Raw genomic sequence first — 22,855 nt, 5'->3', positions numbered from 1 at the left:
CACAGCCCTGTGCTCAAAGCCACCTACAGTCCCTTCTTCTCTGGTCAGAATGCCAATCATCCAAGGCCCTGCAGACTCCCAAAGCCGCCCCTGGAACCTACCTTGGCAGCAGATTAAAGACAACCCGCCACATTTAGTCTCGGCCCCATGACCGATAGTGGGTTCAGTTCCTCCAGGGGCGGGGGAGCCTAGCGGCCCCGCCCCCTGACTCATGGCCTGACCCTCCTCAAACGCACCCAGAGGAGACTCCTGGTCCCCTGTCCGGACCCCGCCCCGACCAGGTCCAGCACCGCCCAACGGCAAGTTAAGAGCCCCCCAGTGCCAGACGCTCCAGACAGACTGCCACTCTTGGGGGGCAAGAGTTGGTTGTCGTCATGGCGACGGCGCTGATGGCTGTGGTTCTGCGGGCAGCTGCTGTAGCCCCGAGGCTGAGAGGCCGGGGAGGCACTGGGGGCGCCCGAAGGCTGAGCTGTGGCGCACGGCGGCGGGCGGCGAGTGGCACCAGCCCGGGGCGCCGGCTCAGCACCGCCTGGTCGCAGCCCCAGCCCCCGCCCGAGGAGTACGCGGGCGCGGACGACGTCTCCCAGTCGCCCGTCGCCGAGGAGCCGTCGTGGGTGCCGAGTCCCACGCCCCCGGTGCCCCACGAGTCCCCAGAGCCTCCTTCGGGCCGCTCGCTGGTGCAGCGGGACATCCAGGCCTTCCTGAACCAGTGCGGGGCCAGCCCTGGGGAGGCGCGCCACTGGCTCACGCAGTTCCAGACCTGCCACCACTCCGCGGACAAGCCCTTCGCCGTCATCGAGGTGAGCGGAGCCCGGCGTGGGCCGTGACACAGCGAGGGGATGGGGTTGTGCGGCCACCTGTCCTCAGGCATGGCAGGATACGCTGCAGGCTCTGCGCAGCGGAAGCGGGAAGGAGCCCGGCAGGGCCCAGACCAGCGCCGCCGGGAATGGGAGAGGCCGTAAGCTCCTCCGGAAGCCTCCCGCCCAGCCCGAGTGAGGATCCTGGGGGACCCCACCCGCCAGGTGTGATGTTCTGAAGAAGGCCCCCAACATGGGCGCAGTTAGGGGTTCAGAAGGACCTGGACAGGAGCCGCTTGCACTGCCCCTCCCCCAAAGGTGTCCCGGAGTCCAAGGTCGCAGGGAGGAGGGCGGGAGGTACCCCAGCGTGAGACAAGGGAGTGGCAAGACCCAACGGGGCAAAGGGCGGAGCAGGTGGGCACCGGTGGCCAGAAGTGGGTCCTGACAGCTTCTGGAAGAGTAGGGTCACCGAGACGGCCCTGCAGGCCAGGCTGTGGGAGCCAGCGGCTCAGGTCCGTATCACGCTCCTTGAAAGCCCACTCCTCCGCAGGTGGACGAGGAGGTGCTCAAGTGCCAGCAGGGCGTATCCAGTCTGGCCTTTGCCCTGGCCTTCTTGCAGCGCATGGACATGAAGCCGCTGGTGGTCCTGGGGCTGCCGGCCCCTACGGCTCCCTCGGGCTGTCTTTCCTTCTGGGAGGCCAAGGCGCAGCTTGCCAAGAGCTGCAAGGTGCTGGTAGACGCGCTTCGACACAACGCCGCCGCTGCTGTGCCATTTTTTGGCGGCGGGTCTGTGCTACGCGCTGCCGAGCCGGCTCCCCATGCCAGGTGAGTGCTCGCCCTGCCCGCCCAGGCGTCGTCAGAGCGCACTACTCTGCCCGCCCTGCCCCGTCCGGCAGGCCTGGAGGGGGCCCTCTCGAGCACCACGTCTGGCCCACAGCTACGGCGGCATCGTCTCGGTGGAGACAGACCTGCTGCAGTGGTGCCTGGAGTCGGGCAGCATCCCCATCCTGTGCCCCATCGGGGAGACGGCCGCGCGCCGCTCCGTGCTTCTCGACTCCCTAGAGGTAACCGCGTCGCTGGCCAAGGCGCTGCGGCCCACCAAAATCATCTTCCTCAATAACACAGGCGGCCTGCGCGACAGCAGTCATAAGGTGCGGCCCTTTCTTTCCCCTTCCCCCACGCCGGCGATCCGGGCCTTCTCTTGCGCCCCTCGCACTTCTCCCCGACGGGCCGCAGACTCACTAGTAAGCCGGGTGGGTAGAAAAGCCTAAGAGAGTATAGGGGAGGAGTTCAGCCCTGGGTGCCCAGATCTGCGCCCTCCCTGGCTAAGGACTCCGGGCGGAAGTAAGGATAAAGGGGTCAGAGAAAAGAGAGGTCCGTGGGGGCAGGGGGGCAGTCCGTGCCGGCTGTGGGCCAGGCTCACCCGCTGGCTCCGGACACAGGTCCTGAGTAACGTGAACCTGCCCGCCGACCTGGACCTGGTGTGCAACGCCGAGTGGGTGAGCACAAAAGAACGGCAGCAGATGCGGCTCATCGTGGACGTGCTCAGCCGCCTGCCCCACCACTCCTCGGCCGTCATCACCGCCGCTAGCACGCTGCTCACTGAGCTCTTTAGCAACAAGGGTGAGGGCGGTGGGCGGGCCGGGGACTGGGTCCCGGGAGTGAGCACTGGCCGGGGCTGGGTGTCTGCGGTCAGGAGGAGCGGCTTCTCCTCCTGTCCAGGAGCCGTAGGGGGAGGCGGGGGGTGTCACAGCAATGGCTCCTGCTGCTGCCGAAACCCGGGGGAGGTGAGAGGAGGAGACCCAGTGTACTGGAAGGGAACTCCGAAGGAATTAAATGAATGGGCGGGACTAGGGGGGAGAAGGAGGGGGCCCCTGGTGGGCGGGGCCAGGGGCGGGACCATAAGGGAGGTGTTCGACCAGGAGAGATGGGCGGGGCTTATGTGGGTGGGCCTGGTCAGCGGCGGGAGACAGACTTCAAGGAGCGAGGCAAGACTAACGGAAGTGGGTGGGGCTCCAGGCGACAGGAGGAGCTTGGGGCACAATCTCTGCCTGGGGAAAGCATCTCCTTGAATGAAAATCACAGACAAATCTATGCAGACCACTGAAATCATTTCACTGTGGAGGTCTCCCAAAGACGGAAATTGTCCCACCAGCGCCTGTCCTACCTGCAGTCCCCACCAGGCTGCGCAAACGGCCCTCCAGCCAGACTAGCCCCTCCCCATCCTCCTCCAGGGTCCGGGACCCTGTTCAAGAACGCCGAGCGAATGCTACGGGTGCGCAGCCTGGACAAGCTGGACCAGGGCCGTCTAGTGGACCTGGTCAACGCCAGCTTCGGCAAGAAGCTCAGGGACGACTACCTGGCCTCGCTGCGCCCGCGGCTGCACTCCATCTACGTCTCCGAGGGGTAAGCCTGCGGACCCCAGAGGGCGGGGTCTGGGGGACAGTCGGGCAGCTTCGGACCAAGGAGAGGTCCCAGCCTGCCGCTCTCCCGCTGCGCCAGGTACAACGCCGCCGCCATTCTGACCATGGAGCCCGTCCTGGGGGGCACCCCCTACCTGGACAAATTTGTGGTGAGCTCCAGCCGCCAGGGCCAAGGCTCCGGCCAGATGCTGTGGGAGTGCCTGCGGCGGGACCTTCAGACACTTTTCTGGCGCTCCCGGGTCACCAACCCCATCAATCCCTGGTAGGTCCCGCCACTCTCAGCTCTGGGCTGGGCCCTGACTTCCCTCCCCTCTCCCACCCTTGCCAACCATGCCAAGAGGGCTGGGCTTCCTTTTCTTCCACTGGTCTCCCTTTCACTACCTCCCAGGGGCAGACCACACAGAAAGCCTGAGATTTCCCGAGTTAAAGCATGCTTAGCACTCCTTTCCTGGAAGCAAGTGACACCTCCTAACCCCCACGCAGCCCGCCTCTCACAGGGGCCTGAGGAATCCTAACCCTTCAGGGTCTATTGGAGGCCTGCGGCGCCTCCAGTGGAACATCTCTCCTCTCTCCTTCAGTAACTACCCCCTCGCCCCTACACCCTGCTCTGTGAGCACTAGGAAGTGAGCAAGAAGCCTCCTCTTTGCTGCACAGCCAAGGCAGTGTGGAGAGCAAGGCACCCGCTCCCTTCCTGTGTGCGCCTGGCAAGGTACCTAACTTCTCTGAGCCTTAGCTGCTTCTTTGTGAGCTGAGCATCACAATGCCAGGCTCAGGCCTCTGCTGTGAGGATAAAATGAGATAACACACAGCAGGACCAAGCTGGGTGCCCAGCATGCAGTAGGTCCTCAATCAATGTTCTTTAAAGACAGAACCAGTGAGTAATGAACACTGGCCTTGCCCTAAAAACTGTTTCCTACATCACCTCCCCACACCCAGGTACTTCAAACACAGTGATGGCAGCTTCTCCAACAAGCAGTGGATCTTCTTCTGGTTTGGCCTGGCTGATATCCGGGACTCCTATGAGTTGGTCAACCACGCCAAGGGATTGCCAGACTCCTTTCACAAGCCAGCTTCTGACCCAGGCAGCTGACCCTCACCATGGACACTACAGGCCCTGGAATGGCCAGGGTGGACCAAAAGCCATGCCAGCTGGGCATGACCCCAGGCAGCCAGCCACAGGCTGAAGGGGGCTTGTTGGCTGAGTGATCTGCAGAGGAGAAAGCAGCCCCAGCTCTGCCCAGAGGAGGCGCTGAAGTGGGACAAGCACAGGAAAGAAGGGGACCAGTCTAGGACCCCAACTCGACTCACTCTAAAGCCACAACCAAATGGCCTTTGATTTTCAACCTGGGGACTAGGGGAGGGGAGGGTGCCTTCCAGGGCTCTACTCAGGACTAACCCTAAGGGTGGGCTAGTTTCTGTGCCTCTGTGCTATGTTTTGAGGCTCCCTTACCCAAAATAATACCCCTGCCTGCGTGATATTCTACCATTCATTTTAATTCCTTTGGGTCTTGCAGTTTTTCAGGAGTCCTTGATTAAAATGCAAATACTTGTCTGAGAGTCAGCTTACACTTGAAAGAAAATTAGAAGTGACCCCATGGGAGCAAGATTTTTTTTTTTTTTTTAAAGACAGGATCTTGCTCTGTTACCAAGGCTAGAGTACAGTGGTGCAATCACAGCTCACTGCAGCCTTGACCTCCCAGGCTCAAGCAATCCTCCCATGTCAGCCTCCTAAATAAGCTGGTACCACAGGCATGCACCACCACACCTGGCTCTCTTTTTTTTTGGTAGAGACGAGGTCTCACTATGTTGCCAAGGCTGCTCTCAAACTCCTGGGCTCAAGCAATCCTCCCTGCTTGGCCTCCCAAAATGCTAGGATTACAGGCTGGGAGCAAGATCTTGAGGGCTGGGGAATCAGGGGACTCCTGGAGGGAGTAGAAGACTTCTATGATGAATGCTGCCACCATCTCCCTCCCAGAGATTAGGAAGCATCCTCCCTTCCACAGACCAGGCCACAGCAGCCCCAGCTCCCCTTGCCTGTGAGTGCCTCCACCCACAGCTCCCTTTCTAGGCTGGGCTCACAGCCAGACCCAGGCATCAGTGGTGGACCGTTTACCTGCAAGAGCCCAGAGAAGTTAAAAGATGGCTTTGGCTTAAAAGCTCAAACTTGGACGTTTTCCCCTAGGCCCTACTAGTGGTTGTGTCCAGTCTCTACAGGACTCGATGGGCAGAAATCCAAAGCCCAGGGGTTTCATTTGACATTTTTTGAAGCTCCATAATGTAGCAGGCACCATACCGGCTGCTGCTGGGGTGACTTTCTGGCAGACACATAGACAAGAAGGGAGAAGGTCGCCGGATGCGGTGACTCACGCCTGTAATCCCAGCACTTTAGGAGGCCGAGGCGGGTGGATCACGAGGTGAGGAGATCGAGACCATCTTGGCTAACACAGTGAAACCCCGTCTCTGCTAAAAATACAAAAAATTAGCTGGGCGTGGTGGCGGGCGCCTGTAGTCCCAGCTACTCAGGAGGCTGAGGCAGGAGAATGGCGTGAACCTGGGAGGCGGAACTTGCAGTGAGCCGAGACCGCACCACTGCACTCCAGCCTGGGCGACAGAGCGAGACTCCATCTCAAAAAAAAAAAAAAAAAAAAAAATTAGCCAGGCATGGTGGCGGGCACCTGTAATCCCAGCTACTCAGGAGGCTGAGGCAGGAGAATCACTTGAACCCGGGAGGCAGAGGTTGCAGTGAGCCGAGATCACACCACAGCACTCCAGCCTGGGTGACAGCGAGACTCTGTCTCAAAAAAAACAAAAAACAAAAAGCAAACAAACAAAAAAAAAAACTGTAGTCCCAGCTACTCGGGAGGCTGAGGCAGGAGAATGGCATGAACCCGGGAAGCGGAGCTTGCAGTGAGCAGAGATCGCGCCACAGCACTCCAGCCTAGGTGACAGAGCAAGACTCCGTCTCAAAAAAAAAGGGAGAAGGTCAACAGGGAGACCATCATGGCACAGTAGGGGCTGGAATAGAGCAGCCTCTGTCTCCCCTCAGGAGATGGGTCACAGTGAGTACATATCTGGACTTCGCCATTAGACAGACCTGACCTGGAATCCAGCTCTGTGGGCTGGATTTGCTCTGTGGCTTGACCGAAACTGCTTATCCTCTCTGAGCCTCCATTTCCTTCATGTATAAAGTGTAAAATATTCCACTTCACAGTGGACACTTCACAGTTCTCTCCCTCTAGCTGCTCTCACCAAAGATGTCTTCATAAGAACCAGCTCCAAATGGGGAGAAAAAGACAACCTACAACAAGAGGGACTGAGGTGAGGGATCGAAAGCATATAGTAAAATGAGGATTTTGAGATTCTTGAAAAAGAGAGCCACTGGGCACAGTGGCTCATGCCTGTAGTCCCAGCACTTTGGGATGCTGAGGCTGAGGCTGGAGAATCACTTGAGCCAAGGAGTCTGAAACCAGCCTGGACAACAAAGTGAGACCTTGTCTCTAAAAAATAAAGAAGTGAAAAATTAAAAAAAAAAAGAAAGAGAGAGAGCCAAAGAACTGTGGGAAATCTTGGAACAGGGGAAAGATCACGGGAGGCCCAAGGTGGGGCTTGACCAGATCTAGTGTTTCAAGAAACCCAAGATCAATCCCAGCCAATGGCAGAGTGCCCTGTTGGGGAGAACAGAAAAGCAAAACCAAATGTCTATATAAAATGTTTATTTTTGGAGGACTGTGTGGTCTGGTGTTTGGGAGGGAACTCCACCCCCACCAGGCCAACCATGGAGCTAGAAACAGAGACAGCAGGAAGGGCAAAGCTGGCCACTGCCTGCTCCACCCCTTCACAGCCCAGAGCAGAACAGGGTCTGCTCCACTCTCAAGGTGAGTGACAGAGAGCCGGCACTGTTTCTGCCCCTGGCATACCCTGAGAACCCATGTGACTTCTGTAGTGCTCAGCCCCTGTGCCCCTCCTGGGCCTGATCCACATGTGTCAACACACACACTCCCTCTCACAGTCTCCAAACAGCACTGCAGAGCCTAGCTGCATCTGCCAGGTTCAAAGAGGAATTTTTCACATTTGCTCACTTCCAATCTCCATCTTCTCTCCTCTGTCTCCCACTCTCCCACTCTCAGTAGCCGCATCCCAGCCCTGCCATACTCCCTTCTCAGGGACAGGAGACTCAGTGGGCAGCTGGCCTCAGCTCTCCTAACAGGAAAAAAACCTGTACAGCATTAGTGCCAGGGCTCCTGCCCTCCCAAGCGCTGAGCCCAGAAATTTGGACAAATGAGCTGCCTCTTAACTGCAAAAAACAATTTTAAAAAAGCAAAAGATCAAACAAACAGACCAAAAAGCATAAATAAACAGCAGCTGGGCCAGCAAGGAGGAAGGCAGGGTGACCCTCAGTGGCTCCCTGTGCCGATCTCAGCCTCTTGCCATAAAACTCAGCCATCAGTGGCCAGGATGACAGCAGTTCCGAAGATGCCCACACTCTCTCCAAGGAGCTTCATCTGGTTCCAGAACTCAACACGCCGCGTGTTGTGCCAGTAAGCAACATTGCCATCAATGAGCAGCATGACAGGGGGCAGCAGTACAGCCAGGATCTGGGCAGCGAGGGTCACGTAGTAGCCTGACAGAAAGGCCAGGGCCAGGATGCCATACAGCACGAAGAACAGCTGGATCATCAGCTCCCCTCCTGGGAGATGGTTCAGATACGCCAGCCGGTCCTCCTTGCTGTGCTGCAGTGAGTAGGCCTGGAGACATACCATCCTCTAAGACTCTCCAACAGGCTCAGAAGCCTGTCTGGGGTAAACCACCCCTGAGATGGCACTTGCAAATGAGTCCCTGCAGATGGGCTTCTGACTCCCCTCTTGGACTGGGGAACCTCTGAAAGTAGGGCCTTTGTCCCCCCCTCAGACTATGGAGCCCCAGGAGATTAGGGCCCATGTCTCCCCTCACCCTAGGGGCTATGAAGGAAGTGTATTTCCACAGTCAGACTAGAGCTCCCACCTCTGAATATGGGAGCCCACACAGAGAGCTGTACAGAGATATACTCGGTAATTAAGATGAGACCTAATGGCCTGGGGCCTGTCCATGTCTCCAGTCACCCTGGCCTCCCCTAGCACCAGGGAGAACCATAAGTGGCTACCCTAGAGCTCTCATCAGCTCTAGGGGGCAGAGTCCCAGCTGGGGCCTGACCCCCACCAAACCTCTCCTTTATCCCCTTCTAGTCCTTTGGGGGCTGGAGCCATGAGAGAATCACCCCATCTTGTTCTCCTGGCTCTCAGGGTTGAAATTTAATGGCCAGTCTACCTCGTGGCAACACTGTTGGAGGAAGGGCCTCTCAACAGGCATTTGGAGGGCCCCTGAGGCCTAGAAGCTGGCCGGGGCAATTCCCAGGGAACTGGGCCATCAGGAACTGCACTCAGGGCCTCGTTCTGTGTCTACCTTCCTGGGGTTCTGCCATGCCTAGACTCACAGTTCACTCCCAGCCAGGCACCTCCAACTAACAGTCCCCCAACATACCACACAGATGAGGTAGATACCCAGGAACACCTGGCCGGTGGACTGCAGGGAGCGGCTGCGAGGTTTCCGGCGGTACAGCTCCCCAGCACCGCTGGCCAACACAAGAAAGCCGCCGATGATGGCAACTGTGCGCGAGTACATACGGACCTAGGCCGGGGTAAGGGGACCCCAGTCAAGAACTGCAGCCGTCACATCTCTCCTGGCTTCCCAGAGTGTAGAACCACCCCTCTCTACACATCCCATTCCATCTGATGAACCCTCTTACATTTCCAAGCTTGGTGGGCAGGTGCAACAGAGACAGATCATTCTTTATATATATATATAGAAGTAGAAACTGAGGCCCAGAAGGTTAAGAAAACTGTCAGGTCTGGCCAGGCGCAGTGGCTCATGCCTGTAATCCCAGCACTTTGGGAGGCCGAGGCAGGTGGATCACCCTGAGGTCAGGAGTTTGAGACTAGCCTGGCCAACATGAGGAAACCCCGTCTACTAAAAATACAAAAATTAGTCGGGTGTGGGGAAGGGCGCCTGTAATCCCAACTACTTGGGAGACTGAGGCAGGAGAATCGTTTGAACCTGGAAGGCGGAGGTTGCAGTGAGTTGAGATAGCGTCACTGCACTCCAGCCTGGGCGACGGAGCGAGACTGTTTCAAAAAACAACAGCAAAAAAGAAAACTGGCAGGTCCTACCTGCCAGTAAGTGGCAGAACCCAGACACAATGTGTTTCTCCCTTCCCCACTCTCAGATCTGTAGACTGTAATCTTGGTGTTCTTTATTCTACGTGGCATGGGATCTATGCCACAAAAACATTGATCTTGCTGCCCTGTAGCTGTTCACACATCTTCCTCCCCTAAGGGTCTGACAGTCTCTTCCTCAAGGACAGTGCCTTTGTCCAACCTTATCTCCAGCCTGCAGGGCCTGGCACAGGTTCTGGCTTAAATGCTATACTAAGACTAATTACATTTTCATAAAATTATTTTATGAAAACTAGGTACTCTCCAAGGTCCTTTGTACCCCATGAGTCTGAGATTACTAAACTAACAGTTTAAAAGATTCTGGGAACCAGGTGACCGGGGTTCTGGTCCCACCAGTATCCTAACTGTGTTGTGGCTTTGGGAAAGTCTGTTTCCCATCTCTAGACCTCAGTTTCCACACTTTGAAGAGGAAGTTTGTGTGGTCTCTAAGATCCATTTCTGCGCTCTGTAATCTCCATAAGCCTAGGGGTTCGAACCTCCCAGGCTTCACACTGTGCACCTGGCCAGCACGATTCATCGCCCACCAACAGCCCTGGGCATTGGCCTCTGATTCCCCGTCACCCAGAGGGAAGACCCTTTTGGGGCCGAGGCGCTCACCTTCAGCCAGTCCCCGTAGTGGACGTAGCCCCCGATGTAGGCGGCGTAGGTGCTAATGGCCAATTGGAGTGCGGCCCCGAGCGCGAACCAGCGCCGCTTCACGCCAAAGGACATGAAACTAGCGCACAGCACGGCCGCCCCCATGTCGAAATACAGGTAAGGCACTGGGATGTCGGGCTTCCTGCGAGCCGGGAGTGGGGAAGCAACGAGGACAGAATGAAGCGGTGGGGGAAGGAGCTTGAGACCCCTTGAGTTCCCACAGGCTCCACTGCTCCCCCAAACCAGACTCCCCTCCCATGGGCAGGACCGCCGTACCAGATTTGGTCCGACACGCAGACCAGAACCCCTCCCAGGGAGGTCCCAATTCCTCCCAGTCCAAGGGTCCCGACTTCTAGCCCCCAATTTCTTGCCCACATCCCCGCCCCCTGCCGCGTTTAGCGGCTGCGTAGGCCTGCTCACCGGCGTGCCTCAGCCCTCTCAGCGTACAGCATGAGCTGGCTGAAGCAGCCCCAAAAGGGGCAGCGTGTGAGCAGCACCGAACCCAACTGCATGATCAGCTGCAACATCCACCGTCTCGAACCTATCTTCGACGCCATCTTGGGAAAGGGCAGTCCGCTGCGGCCTCACCCCAGTCAGAGAAGCAGGCGCGGGGATGGGACACGCAGCTTCCGGGTCAAGCGCTTTTTCTTCTTTTTCCTCCCGGAAACAACGGTGTCACTCTCTAGTTCCGGATCTAAGGTGACCCAGTTGCGAAGTCCAGCCTTCTCGTCTGCTCGTGGAGCCTTCAGGACCATATTTGTCCCTGCGAATTTGAAAACTAGACTAGAGGAAGGAACAGTGGGTTCAGGGTAGCAGAAGTCTTGGACCGTAGTATGATGTATTGAAGAAAACTGGTCTTTGAATGCAGCCCGATCAGGGCCCTAATCCTGATTCCAACCCTGTGTGATTCTGGGCACATCACCTAAACTTTATGAGACTCATCATGAAATGGGGATAATTACACCTACCTCAGAGTTGTGAACTTTTTTTTTCTTTTTTTTGTTTTGTTTTGTTTTTGAGATGGAGTCTCACTCTGTCGCCTAGGCTGGAGTGCAATGACACGATCTTGGCTCACTGTAACCTCCGCAACCTGGGTTCAAGCGATTCTCCTGCCTCAGCCTCCTGACTAGCTGAGACTACAGGCGCTCGCCACCACGCCCGGCTAATTTTTTGTATTTTTAGTAGAGACGGAGTTTCACCGTGTTAGCCAGGATGGTCTCGATCTCCTGACTTCGTGATCCGCCCGCCTCGGCCTCCCAAAGTGCTGGGATTACAGGCATGAGCCACCGCGCCAGGCCAGAGTTGTGAACTTTAAATGTGACAAGGTCGGTCCTAGTACATAGTAGTGGTTCAATAAATGATACACATAACGCACCAGAGGAAACCCCCGTTTCTGTTAAGTTCAAAGTAAGGGGTCCTCCTGGCTCAAAGTCATCTCTTTGGGTTTGCCTTTTGCCTGTCCCCTGAGAGAAAAGGGAGATCTGAACATCTGGGACATCTCAAGTCAGTCCATTTCTCCAGCTGCCATGCTCCCGCTGTAACCCAAATTGTCATATTTTGTCAGTTTAATTGCAGCAGACATCCAGGTGGTCTCTGCATTCCCCTCCAGTGTGTTCTCAGCCCCTTCTCCCATGCCCCACCCGTTTATATGTTCTCATAACATCAGCTACCTTCCTTTGAATCACTTGGCACGGTGGCAATTAGATAGATAGATAGATATAGATATACACACACACACACACACACACACGTATATATATCTGCTTTACATATATATGCTTTTTTTTATTTTTGAGACAGGGTCTCACTGTGTCACCCAGGCTGGAGTGCAGTGGTGCGATCTTGGCTCACTACAGCCTACACCTCCCAGGTTCAAGCGATTCTCCTGCCTCAGCTTCCCAAGTAGCTGGGATTACTGGCGCTTGCCACCACACCCGGCTAATTTTTATTTTTAGTGGAGACAGGGTTTCACCATGTTGGCCAGGCTGCTCTCGAACTCCTAACCTCAAGCGATCCACCCGCCTTGGCCTCCCAAAGCGCTAGGATTACAGGCGTGAGCCACCACACCCAGCCAATATATTTGTGATTATTTTATTGACAATCTTCCCCTACTAGATCGCGAGCTCCCTAAGCACAAACACGGTGCCTGGGTTTCTGTTTACTGTTTACAGATGCTCCTTGACTTGTGATGGAGTTATATCCTGATAAACCCATCATAGGTTGAAAATACTGTAAGTTGAAAATGTGTGGCTGACTGGAAGCTGTGGCTTGCTGACACTGCCCAGCATTGTAAGAGAAATACAGTTTCCACTGAATGCAGATCTGCTTTCGCACCAATGTAAAGTTGAAAACTCCAATGCTGGGAACCATCTGTAGTATACAGGATGCCCTCAGGAAATATGTGCTGTACAGATAAATGAAAAGGTGTTGGGTCGGGCGCGGTGGCTAATGCCTGTGATCCCAGCACTTTAGGAGGCCGAGTCGGGTGGATCACGAGGTCAGGAGTTCAAGACCAGCCTGGCCAAGATGGTGAAACCCCGTCTCTACTAAAAATACAAAAATTAGCCAGACGTGATGGCTGTAATCCCAGCTACTCCGGGCTCCTGTAGTCCCAGCTACTTGGGAGGCTGAGGCAGGAGAATCGCTTGAACCTGGGCGGCGGACCTTGCAGTGAGCCGAGATCACGCCACTGCACTCCAGCCTGGGCGACAGATTGAGACTCTGTCTCAAAAAAAAAAAAAAAAATTCCCACCAGGCTGGGTGTGGTGACTCACGCCTATTATCCCAGCAGTTTGGGAGGCCAAGTGGGGGTTGGATCACCTGAGGTCAGGGGTTCGAGACCAGCATGGCCAACATGGTGAAAACCCATCTCTACTAAAGATACAAAAAATTAGGCTGGGCACGGTAGCTCATGCCTGTAATCCCAGCACTTTGGGAGGCCAGGGATCACGAGGTCAGGAGATCAAGACCATCCTGACTAACACAGTGAAACCCCGTCTCTACTAAAAATACAAAAAAATTAGCCAGGAGTGGTGGCAGGAGCCTGCAGTCCCAGCTACTCGGGAGGCTGAGGCAGGTGAATAGCGTGAACGCAGGAGGCAGAGCTTACAGTGAGCCGAGATCGCGCCACTGCACTCCAGCCTGGGTGACAAGGTGAGACAACGTCTCAAAAAAAAAAAAAAAAAAAAAGCCGGGCATGGTGCGAGGCACCTGTAATTCCAGCTACTTGGGAGGCTGAGGCAGGAGAATTGCTTGAATCTGGGAGACAGAGGTTGGAGTGAGCCAAGTTCGCGCCATTGCACTCCAGCCTGGGCGACAAGAGCGAAACTCTTGTCTCAAAAAAAAAAAAAAAAAATTCCCAACCAGCCAGTGAAAGGTGGGCAATAAAACCCCTTTTCACATTTCATTTTAAACCGGCCACTAGGGGCGGGCATGGTGGCTCACACCTGTAATCCCAGAACTTTGGGAGGCAGAGGCACGGGTGGATCACTTGAGGCCAGAAGTTCGAGACCAGCCTGGCCAACATGGCAAAACCCCATCTCTACTAAAAATTAGCTGGGCATGGTGGCGGGAGCCTGTGATCCCAACGATTCAGGAGGCTGAGGCAGAAGGATCGCTTGAACCTGGGAGGAGGTAGTTGCAGTGAGTCGAGATCGCACCACTGCACACCAGGCTGGATGACAGAGCAAGATTCTATCTCATAAATAAACAAACACAGTCACTAGGATAAGGTCTGGGTAAATCAGAAAGACCATGAGAAGCCAGGCATGGTGGCCCACATCTGTAATCCAGCTACGCAGGAGGTTGAGGCAAGAGGATTCCTCGAGGAGTTTGAGGCTGCATTGAGCTATGATTGCACTATTGCACTCCACCCTGGGTAACAAAGCAAGACCCCCATCTCTAAAAAGTAAAAAAACACGAGAGAGGAACATATAGATGCAAAGAACTAGGGAATGAGATTGTATACGTGTATGTTGGAGGGTGGGGAGGTCTCTAGGCAAGGAGAATGAGAAAAAGTCTGGGTTAAAGGTAATTTTGTCTATCTCTACCCACCAGTGACAACCACACAAAACAAATTTCCTTTACCACAATATAGGCACATAGTACAGAATCAACTTTCCAGTTGGTTTTATTTTTCCAGTCTCCTCACCTCTCCATTTCAAATGGCTGAGGTGTACAGCCCTAAAGTGTTGACGAGGACCAGAACCAGGATTGTGTACAACATGTCCATAAAATAGTCCTAGGAGTCTGCCTGGGTTGTCCCTATAGGCACAATGCCCCACCCTCCCATCATAACCTTAGCAAGCAGTTTCCAATCAAGTCTCCAGCAGCAGTGGCCAGGGATTTGTGTCAGGGGGAGGGGAAGATTGGATTGAGGAAGCTTGCCTTGGTACCCACTGCGCCCCTTCTCAGGGCTGAAGTCCCTCTCTACCTTTTCCTGCTCTTTCCTCTTTCCCAGAGGGATACTGAGAAGGGAAGGACCTGGGGCCAAATCCTCATTTCTAGGGTTGGGACAGATGCTGGCATGCTATCAGGCCAGAAGAGGGGGATGGGTGGGTGGCCTGGCCCCTGAGAAATGAACACAGCCATTTGTCCCTGTGGTCCCCCCACTCCCAGTTCCTCCTACCCCTGCCTAGTGTTCTGTGCGAGAGACGAGTGGAGAAGAAAAGGCACACATGCAATACCTTTAAGGGTAAACAAGCTTTATCCCACATAAATGGCAATGCAGATATAATAAGCAAATGATATAACAAGCAAGTTCAATGGGAAGGGGAGAAAGGAAAAGAGATATATGTATTTACACTCACCAGACTATGGAGGATTCACCACCAGACTGGGAAGCAACAGCAACAGCCTGGGCTCGAGAGTCGGACACTGCACTCACCAGACTATGGCGGATTCGCCACCAGACTGGGAAACAACAGCCTGGGCTCCAGAGTCGGCCACTCGTCCGTGCACAGACGAGGAGAGGTCTCATGAAGCTTCGGCACAATCTAGGACCCTAGCTCTTTTGTAATGAGTTGTTTGGCATGAGCTCCAGGCACGAGGGCCCTTCGTGACCAGGCTCAAGGAACACAAAAAGGTCAACTTGTTTTTGCGATTGTCTGTTGTTTTTCAATAACTAACATATAGGAATAGATTGAAATAGAGATTTATCTGAAACAGCGCTGGATGAATGCCTCAACGGACTCACACAACCCGTTCCGGGACTTGGTGACCATTGTTTGTGTCCATGTTCAATTGAGTTCAAATTTAATATTTAACTTTTCCTCCACATTTGGCCTCAATCTGATACTCAACTGTAGGAAAATACTCTTACGGATACACAGGGAAGCCACAATTGATATAGATTACAGATACAGGGTAAGCACAGGAGAACTAAAAGCATAATTAATAAAAACCACACCCCTCATGGCTTTGCAAGGAGATTCATATTGTGAGAATTGTCAGGGATATACACATAACATTCAGGATGCAGTAAGGGGCAAACCTTTCCTTGGGCTGCGGTAAGCAAACCTAATGCCATTTGACTTTGCAACATGACAGTACAGAGCTGAGCAAATTTATCTGATTACAACATAAGTTCCATGCTACTATCATTAAGAGCTTTTTCTACATGTAAGCTGAATGTTTGAATTTGTTGCTGAAGCAGGATTGTACCGGTGGCAGGGGAGAATACTGTGATAGGGTACCGTCACCAGGGAGTCCGGCGCATTCATAACCAGCAATGTTTGTAAGCATCTAGATTACTGGGGAGAGAAATATTATCCCAGATGGTGAATGGAATTAATGGCCACCCCCAAGTGTGTCTCCCCGTCCAAGCAGGTATTGCCACCTGTAGGATTTGCATACCTAGAGGGCCCCCCAGGGAACAAGAAGAGTTCTACTATAATTGTATCGCTGTAATGTGTAATTGAAGTAACAAAGGTGCTGTGTTTTGTTTGGGCTTGGGCAAAAATAGACTGTTTGGTTAAAAGAAGTCCAGGTTGGATTACAAGTGTTATCCCGGGCCAGGCGCGGTGGCTCACACCTGCAATCCCAGCACTTTGGGAGGCCGAGGAGGGCGGATCACCTGAACTCAGGAGTTTGACATCAGCCTGGGCAATACGGTGAAACCCCATCTCTACTAAAAATACAAAAAATTAGCCAGGCGTGGTGACATGCACCTATAATCCCAGCTACTTGGGAGGCTGAGGCAGGAGAATCGCTTGAACCCAGGAGGCAGAGGTTGCACTGAGCCAAGATCGTGCCACTGCACTCCAGCCTGGGCGACAGAGAGAGACTCTGGCTCAAAAAATCAAAACAAAACCAAGTGTTATCCCACTCCCATTGGTATTGGCATATCCATTCAGAAATGTTAGCAGGGACAATTCTCCAAGGTAGCCCATTCCCAGCGGCCTCTGGCAACTCAACACAGAGCCAGCACTGACTGCAGTTGGCTTCTATTGCAGCAGTGGCTACCCAGTTGATGAACTCATTCTCAGCCTCAGACATGGTGATCCAGGTGCTGATTACTAGCAGACAGGTTATTCTCTGTAATAACAAAAATGGAGGGGAACATGATACTGTTTTTCATCTTTAGGAAATTGTACTGTGCCTTCATATTCTGCTCCAATAGCTACAAGGTCAGCAGTCTTAGGGGCAGGATCTGATGGACACTGTACCCATATTTTAGCTCCAGGATTTAAGTTGCCCACTCTGGTGGACCTGAATGTTCCGTTCTATATGTTGTTTCTATTGGGGTGGAAATTTCCTCGGGGGTTGACAAGATACCACTAACAATTGAGCAACCTGCATCTGCAGTTTTATAGCAAAAGAATCTGGAGTGGTATTGTATAAAATGACCTTTAACTCTCCCCAGTAATCACTATCAATTATAGCACCATACATTATAATGCCTCTCATTGCAAGGTTTGACCATATTGTAATCCATTCATCCGCATTCAAGTTTGCAGTTATGGTGGAAATTTTGGCCTGTTGATCTGCCTGCTGATTAAATAGTCTGTCAAGAAAAAGCAGAGACGCATGAGCACCAATATGGCAAACAGAGATAATGGTAGTGTGCGCAAGGATTCAGATATCTTCCCAGTATTGTTTTCCCCAAACCTCTTTATTCCCAATTAACCATTTGTTTTGTTGCCATTGGGGCATCCTAGTAGTGAGACCGTTTGCTACTGACCAAATTTTTTCTACAAGTGACAAATCCCTCTGGCCTCCTCCTGAAGAGCTTCGAGGACGGCTACCAATTCAGCCAGCTGGCTGCTCCCACCACTTCCTTCATCAGAACTGGTGAGTTTTGGGAGAACTCATGACCCAAGTCATAATCATAAAGACATCATGGTTGAAGCAGAGGTGCTCCGTTTCCAGCAAAGCCCAACAGCAAGCTAACAATTGCTTCTTGAAAGGAGTATAAGCTTTGCCGGCCTCTGGCAGCTTCCAGGTCCAAAACTCCAAAGATACCCTCTTCCCATCTTGTTTCTGCCTAAGGCTCCAATTAGCATGTTGATTTAGGACAGTTACTTGCAGTTCTACTGGGCCATCACCATATGGACCATAGATCTAGGGCCAGTTGCACTGCTTGTTTAGCTTGTTCAAAAGTCATGGTCTCTTTCTCTCCCCAGTGAAAGTCATAGCGTTTTCTAATGACTGCATGCAGAGGTTGTAAAATGTTACCCAAATGGGGAATATGACGTTTCCAGAATCCAAACAAGCCAATTTCTGGGCTTCCTTTTTATTGGTAGGGGTTGCAAATTCTAGTATTTTATCCTTAGCCTTTGGTAAAACGGATTATTTCCCTTATTCCATAGGATGCCAAGGAATTTTACAGTTTGTGCAGGTCCTTGAATTTTACTAGGGTTAATTTCCCATCTTTGAGATAGGAGCTGGGTTTGTACCTGCTCCAAACCCTGGCTGACTACTTCTTCAGTACTTCTACTTCCAGTACACTGACGGGGCCACTCAAACAGATGCTTTTTTCATCAATAGGCTGATAGCTTTGAGCCTGATCAGTCAAGACATAGGCCTGGCATTGGGCCAGGACCAGTCTGGAAGTCAGATTAGCATTTTCCTTTTCCAGCTTACATTTCTCCTGTAGCAACCAGTCCCTATCTTGACACATTAACTTATAAGCAGTAAGCAAGCACCATCCACGCAGGGAAATTCCCTCAGCATCCCCTTTACCAACTGGGATTCCCTGCAGCACTTCACGCACAAAGGTTCAAATTGCACTAATTTAGATTCCCAATTTTCACAAAGGCCAATTCCCTTGGACCACTCAATGGCCACGGGGAAGAACTGGGGGAGTTCCCATCCTTGGATATGGGAAGTCTCCAAGCTCCCAGCCTGGTCCTTGCGGCCGCAAAATGGCATGCTTTTTCTTTCGGATTCTGTTTGTGACACCAAAAATGTTCTGTGTGAGAGACGCATGAGGGGAGAAGAAAAGGTGCACACACAAAATACCTTTAAGGGTAAACTAGCTTTATCCCATGTAAATGGCAATGCAGATATAATAAGCGAATGATATAAGCAAATTAATATAATAAGCAAGTGATACAATAAGCAAATTGCAATAGGAAGGGGAGAAGGGAAAAGAGATATATATATATATTTACACTCACCAGACTATGGAGGATTCACCACCAGTCTGGGAAGCAACAGCCTGGGCTCCAGAGTCGGCGACTCGTCCGTGCACAGACGAGGAGAGGTCTCATGAAGCTTCGGCGCAGTCTGGGACCCTAGCTCTTTTGTAACGAGTTGTTTGGCATGAGCTCCAGGCACGAGGGCCCTTCGTGACCGGGCTCAAGGAACACAAAAAGGTCAACTTGTTTTTGCGAGTGTCTATTGTTTTTCAATAACTAACGTATAGGAATAGATTGAAATAGAGATTTCTCCGAAACAGTGCTGGATGAATGCCTCAAGGGCTCACACAACCCATTCCAGGACTTGGTGACCATTGTTTGTGTCCATGTTCAACTGAGTTCAAATTTAATATTTAACTTTTCCTCAGACAACTGAGGAAAAGTGTTTCCTCAACTTTTCCGCAGACAACTGAGCTCCACAGACTTCTGAGGAACTTCCCTTTTCCTCTCTCACACCTTCCTCTGCTCTCCCTCCTCCAGCTGCCTTGACCTTGCTCTGCAGCACCCCTCACCTCTCCAGAAAGCTCCCCAGCTCCCCGGCTTCTTGCGGGCCCTGTCTTCGCTTGCGCTCAGCCATCAGCACAGCCACAGCCACTGTGAGCAGCACGGTGCCTGTGATTCCCAGCACAGTGGCAGTCTCAGCCAGGCAAAGCTGGGCCTCCACACCACTCAGCACTGCCCCTGACAGCCTTTCAGGCCCAGCGCAAGTCAGGTTGCCCAGGTCTACAACATGCAAGTGCCGCAGGTGACCCAACTTTCCGAAGGCTCACTGCAGGTCACAGTCACATGTCCAGGGGTTATCGAACAACAGCAGCCGCATGCCTGCTGTCCAGATGCCTGCCACTGCCTTGACCTCCAGGTGCTGCAGTCGGTTACCCACGAGAGAGAAGGCCCAGTGCTCCTAAGGTTGCAAACGCCTCGGCCTCCAGCTCACTGTCATTCCCAGCTAGAGAGAGGACTTCCAAGCCCGGCATAGTGGTCAGGGCAGCACCCTCCACCCGCTGCAGCTGGTTCCCAGCCAGCGAGAGCCAGTGTAGGTGGAAGAGGCCCCCAAAGATCCCTGCGGCCAGTTCAGCCAGCTGGTTGTGGCTCAGGTTGAGCTGCTTCAGGCCCTCCAGGCGCCACAGGCTGGTGGGGTCCAGGGAAGTGAGTAGGTTGTGAGAGGTCCAGGCAGAGCAGAGAGCCCAGGGTAGCCGAGAAGTCTGCGGGCAGGTGGGCCAGCTGGTTATGGCTGAGGTTCAGCTGCTCCAGGAAACTGAGGTCCCTAGGGCCCCATCAGACAGATCCTGCAGGATATTGAGAGAAAGCAGCAACACCCACAGTCCCCAAAAGCCCTGGAAGGCGCCAGCCGGCAGATGGCTGAGATTATTGTGGCTCAGCTCCAGGAGCCAGACTCCATCAGGCAGCCTGGAAGGGAGACGGAGCAGGTGGAGGCCCCCACAGTCCACCACGCTGCCTGAGGTAGGGCAGGTGCATGGTATTGGGCATGCTGCCGCCAGACTCCTGAGAAAGACTGATGCCACCATGACTATAGCCATTGTGAGGGAGGTGTGGCCACACCCACCCCGTCCTTGCTGCATGAAGGGCTGGGGTGAGGATGGCATCAAGCACTCATGGCTGCTGAGACCTTCAGGCCTCACTCCTCCGCCTGGGACCCTGGCAAGCACAGTGATGCCAGGGGAGAAAAACACAAGTAGATGCCATTCAGGGGTCTCACCATTTGCTGGGTGCCCAAACATCATCTCAAAGACACCCTGCCTCCACCTCCCATGATTTTAAATGCTACCTAAGCTTCTGGCAAGAACCCTCTTGGCCTGAGACCCCAGCATTCGGATCCCCCTCCCTTAACCACCTCTCATTCCTTCTTCCTGCTGGATAAGGAGCAATCAGGGAAGATGGCCTGTAATCCTCTGCACCTGCTTCCTCCCACCCCACACTGCAGCTCACTGACTTTCACCCCCACTCAGGCTGTTCTCTCCCTCTTACTTTCCCGAAGGAAGAGGAGCAGGATCATCAATGGCACACGGCAGCTGCAGCAAAGCTACACCAACAGCCAGAGTCACGCTCAGGAGAGACTGTGCCTCCTCATAGTTACCACTGCTCTGCATGTTCAGAGAAGCTTATCTCGTAACTACAGCAATGATCCCTGAGAGTACAGGCTTCTCACTGACTTTCTAGAGGGACCCAGGAGAAACTCTGCCTTCCCCGGCCCCCAAACATGCACTCAATTGCTCTCATGCAGCCAACATTTGTGGAGCTCCTGTTCTGCCAGAGGTCAGAGCATCAACTAGATCCTGGCCCTGTCTGGCCACTGAGGATAGGGCCTCAGGCTGTGAAAATCCAATGCACTCAACCTGTGTTCCTGGCAACACCTGCACCTGAGTGCAGCCCCAGCCCAGGAATGGCAGTGGAAAGAATCTGGGCTCTAGTTTCCTGCCTATCTGGCCTCCTCCCAGAGCCCAGCTCTCAGGGAAGCCGCAGCCCCAAGGGTGAGCATGTGGGACAGGCTTAGGAAATCCCCAGCCTTATGGCCTTGCATCCAGGGGAGCTGAGCTCACCCCCAGCCTCTTTCCTCACTTCCTTCTGGAGACCCACAACCTGCTCTGTATCATCAGAATGGCAGCTTGAGGCCCCTTGGGGCCCTCCCTCAGTTCGGATAGGAGTCAGGTGTCTCCTCCTTCATTCTATACTGCCGGCCTGAGAAATCTGCCATCATCTATAATTCATCCAGGTCTTGTCTTAGGCACAAAGGAAGGGAATGCTTTTTCTTCTCACTAGGCCAAAAGTCAAAACACTTCATCCTGGCACTTGAGGGGTGCCCAGCATCTCCTGGAACACAGTATTTGTGCCTAGTACCTCTGCCTTGCTCTAGGAGCCCAAACGTCCTGTCCAGGTTTCCCAGAGTGCTCACTAGCCCTGCCCAGTGAACTCTTAAGAGAATAGTAACGGCCACACAGAAGGGCCAGGCATCTCGTTAAAGGCTTCATTTAATCCTCAACTGAGGAAAAGAACTCTTTTTTTTTTTTTTTTTTTGAGACAAGATCTCACTCTGTCACCTAGACTGAAGTGCAGTGGTGTGATCATGGGCCACCACAGCCTTGACCTCCCAGGCTCAGGTGATCCTCCCACCTCAGCCTCCTGAGTAGCTGGGACTACAGGTATGTGCCACCAAGCCCAGCTAATTTTTGTATTTTTTGTAGAGATGGGGTTTCGCTGTGTTGCCCAGGCTGGTCTCCAACTCCTGGACTCAAGCGATCCTCCCACCTCAACCTCCCAAAGTGCTGGGATTTACAGGCGTAAGCCACTGTGCCCAGCCAGGGACTCTGATTTTACAGATGAGGAAACCAACGTTTGACAAGCTAGTTAAGTTTCCAAGTCATATTGCTAGTTAGGGGCAAAAGTAAAATCTGACATAACTCAGGCCTGACAGAATCTAGTCATGCTTGGCAGAGCATGGTGGCTCATGCCTGCAATCTGAGCACCTTGGGAAGCCAAGGTGGGCAGACCACCTGAGGTCAGGAGTTCAAGACTAGCCTAGCTAACATGGTGAAACGCTGTCTCCAAAAATGCAAAAAAATTAGCTAGGCGTGGTGGTGTGCGCCTGTAGTCCCAGCTACTGGGGAGGCTGAGGCAGAAGAATCACTTCAACCCAGGAGGTGGAGGCTGCAGTGAGCTGAGATTGTGCCACTGCACTCTAGCCTGGGCGACAGAGCAAGACTCTGTCTTAAAAAAAAAAAAAATTAGCTGGGCATAGTGGCACATGCCTGTAGTCCTGGCTACTCGGGAAGCTGGGGTGGAAAGATTGCTTGAGCCCAGGAGGTTGAGGCTGCAGTAAGCTGTGATCACGCCACAGCACTCCAGCCTGGGTGACAGAGGGAGACCTTGTCTTAAAAAAAAAAAAAAAAAAAAAAAAAAAAGTCAAGGTCTACTAGACAAGAGCAAAGGGGTGAATAACATAGATTATCCCTAGAATGGGAAGAGAAGCAGAACTATTATCAACCTAGGGCATGAATGTGAGCCTCTGGTTAATCTCAAGCCCCTCGGAATTAGTTCAAATGATTGGTACAAGCAGATTATACTGGAAAAAACTT

General features: G+C 53.2%; 2 protein-coding genes, 1 long non-coding RNA gene and 1 pseudogene across 4 annotated transcripts; 2 read left to right on the top strand and 2 right to left on the bottom strand.

Moving 5' to 3' along the window:
• The first annotated feature begins 252 nt into the window (after nucleotides 1–252).
• Nucleotides 253–6,857, top strand: NAGS (N-acetylglutamate synthase). Of its 2 annotated transcripts, none has more exons than XM_019026174.3 (7): nucleotides 253–800; nucleotides 1,348–1,622; nucleotides 1,735–1,948; nucleotides 2,240–2,420; nucleotides 3,032–3,203; nucleotides 3,300–3,482; nucleotides 4,157–6,857. In XM_019026174.3, the coding sequence occupies exons 1-7, from the start codon at nucleotides 375–377 to the stop codon at nucleotides 4,308–4,310; spliced, it is 1,605 nt and encodes a 534-aa protein (XP_018881719.1). In that variant the 5' UTR covers nucleotides 253–374; the 3' UTR covers nucleotides 4,311–6,857. The 2 variants fall into 2 exon arrangements, with proteins under 2 accessions (XP_018881719.1, XP_018881720.2); XM_019026175.3 differs by lacking the exon at nucleotides 4,157–6,857 and adding an exon at nucleotides 3,799–3,865.
• A 59-nt stretch (nucleotides 6,858–6,916) lies between these two features.
• TMEM101 (transmembrane protein 101) lies at nucleotides 6,917–10,745 on the bottom strand. Its single transcript, XM_019028261.4, has 4 exons — nucleotides 10,546–10,745; nucleotides 10,087–10,267; nucleotides 8,738–8,884; nucleotides 6,917–7,965 (listed from the first exon to the last, which is right to left on the bottom strand). The coding sequence occupies exons 1-4, from the start codon at nucleotides 10,680–10,682 to the stop codon at nucleotides 7,657–7,659; spliced, it is 774 nt and encodes a 257-aa protein (XP_018883806.1). The 5' UTR covers nucleotides 10,683–10,745; the 3' UTR covers nucleotides 6,917–7,656.
• LOC129533743 (uncharacterized) lies at nucleotides 10,169–21,794 on the top strand. Its single transcript, XR_008680108.2, has 2 exons — nucleotides 10,169–10,242; nucleotides 10,812–21,794. It is a non-coding gene; the product is annotated as an uncharacterized lncRNA (long non-coding RNA).
• Nucleotides 20,723–20,926, bottom strand: LOC115934913 (uncharacterized; annotated as a pseudogene).
• Nucleotides 21,795–22,855: the final 1,061 nt, after the last annotated feature.

The sequence above is a fragment of the Gorilla gorilla genome, chromosome 4 (assembly GCF_029281585.2).
Source record: "Gorilla gorilla gorilla isolate KB3781 chromosome 4, NHGRI_mGorGor1-v2.1_pri, whole genome shotgun sequence".
NCBI lineage: Eukaryota > Metazoa > Chordata > Mammalia > Primates > Hominidae > Gorilla > Gorilla gorilla.
Note: the sequence above shows the minus strand (reverse complement) of the source record. Positions and strands in the feature narration are given on the sequence as shown.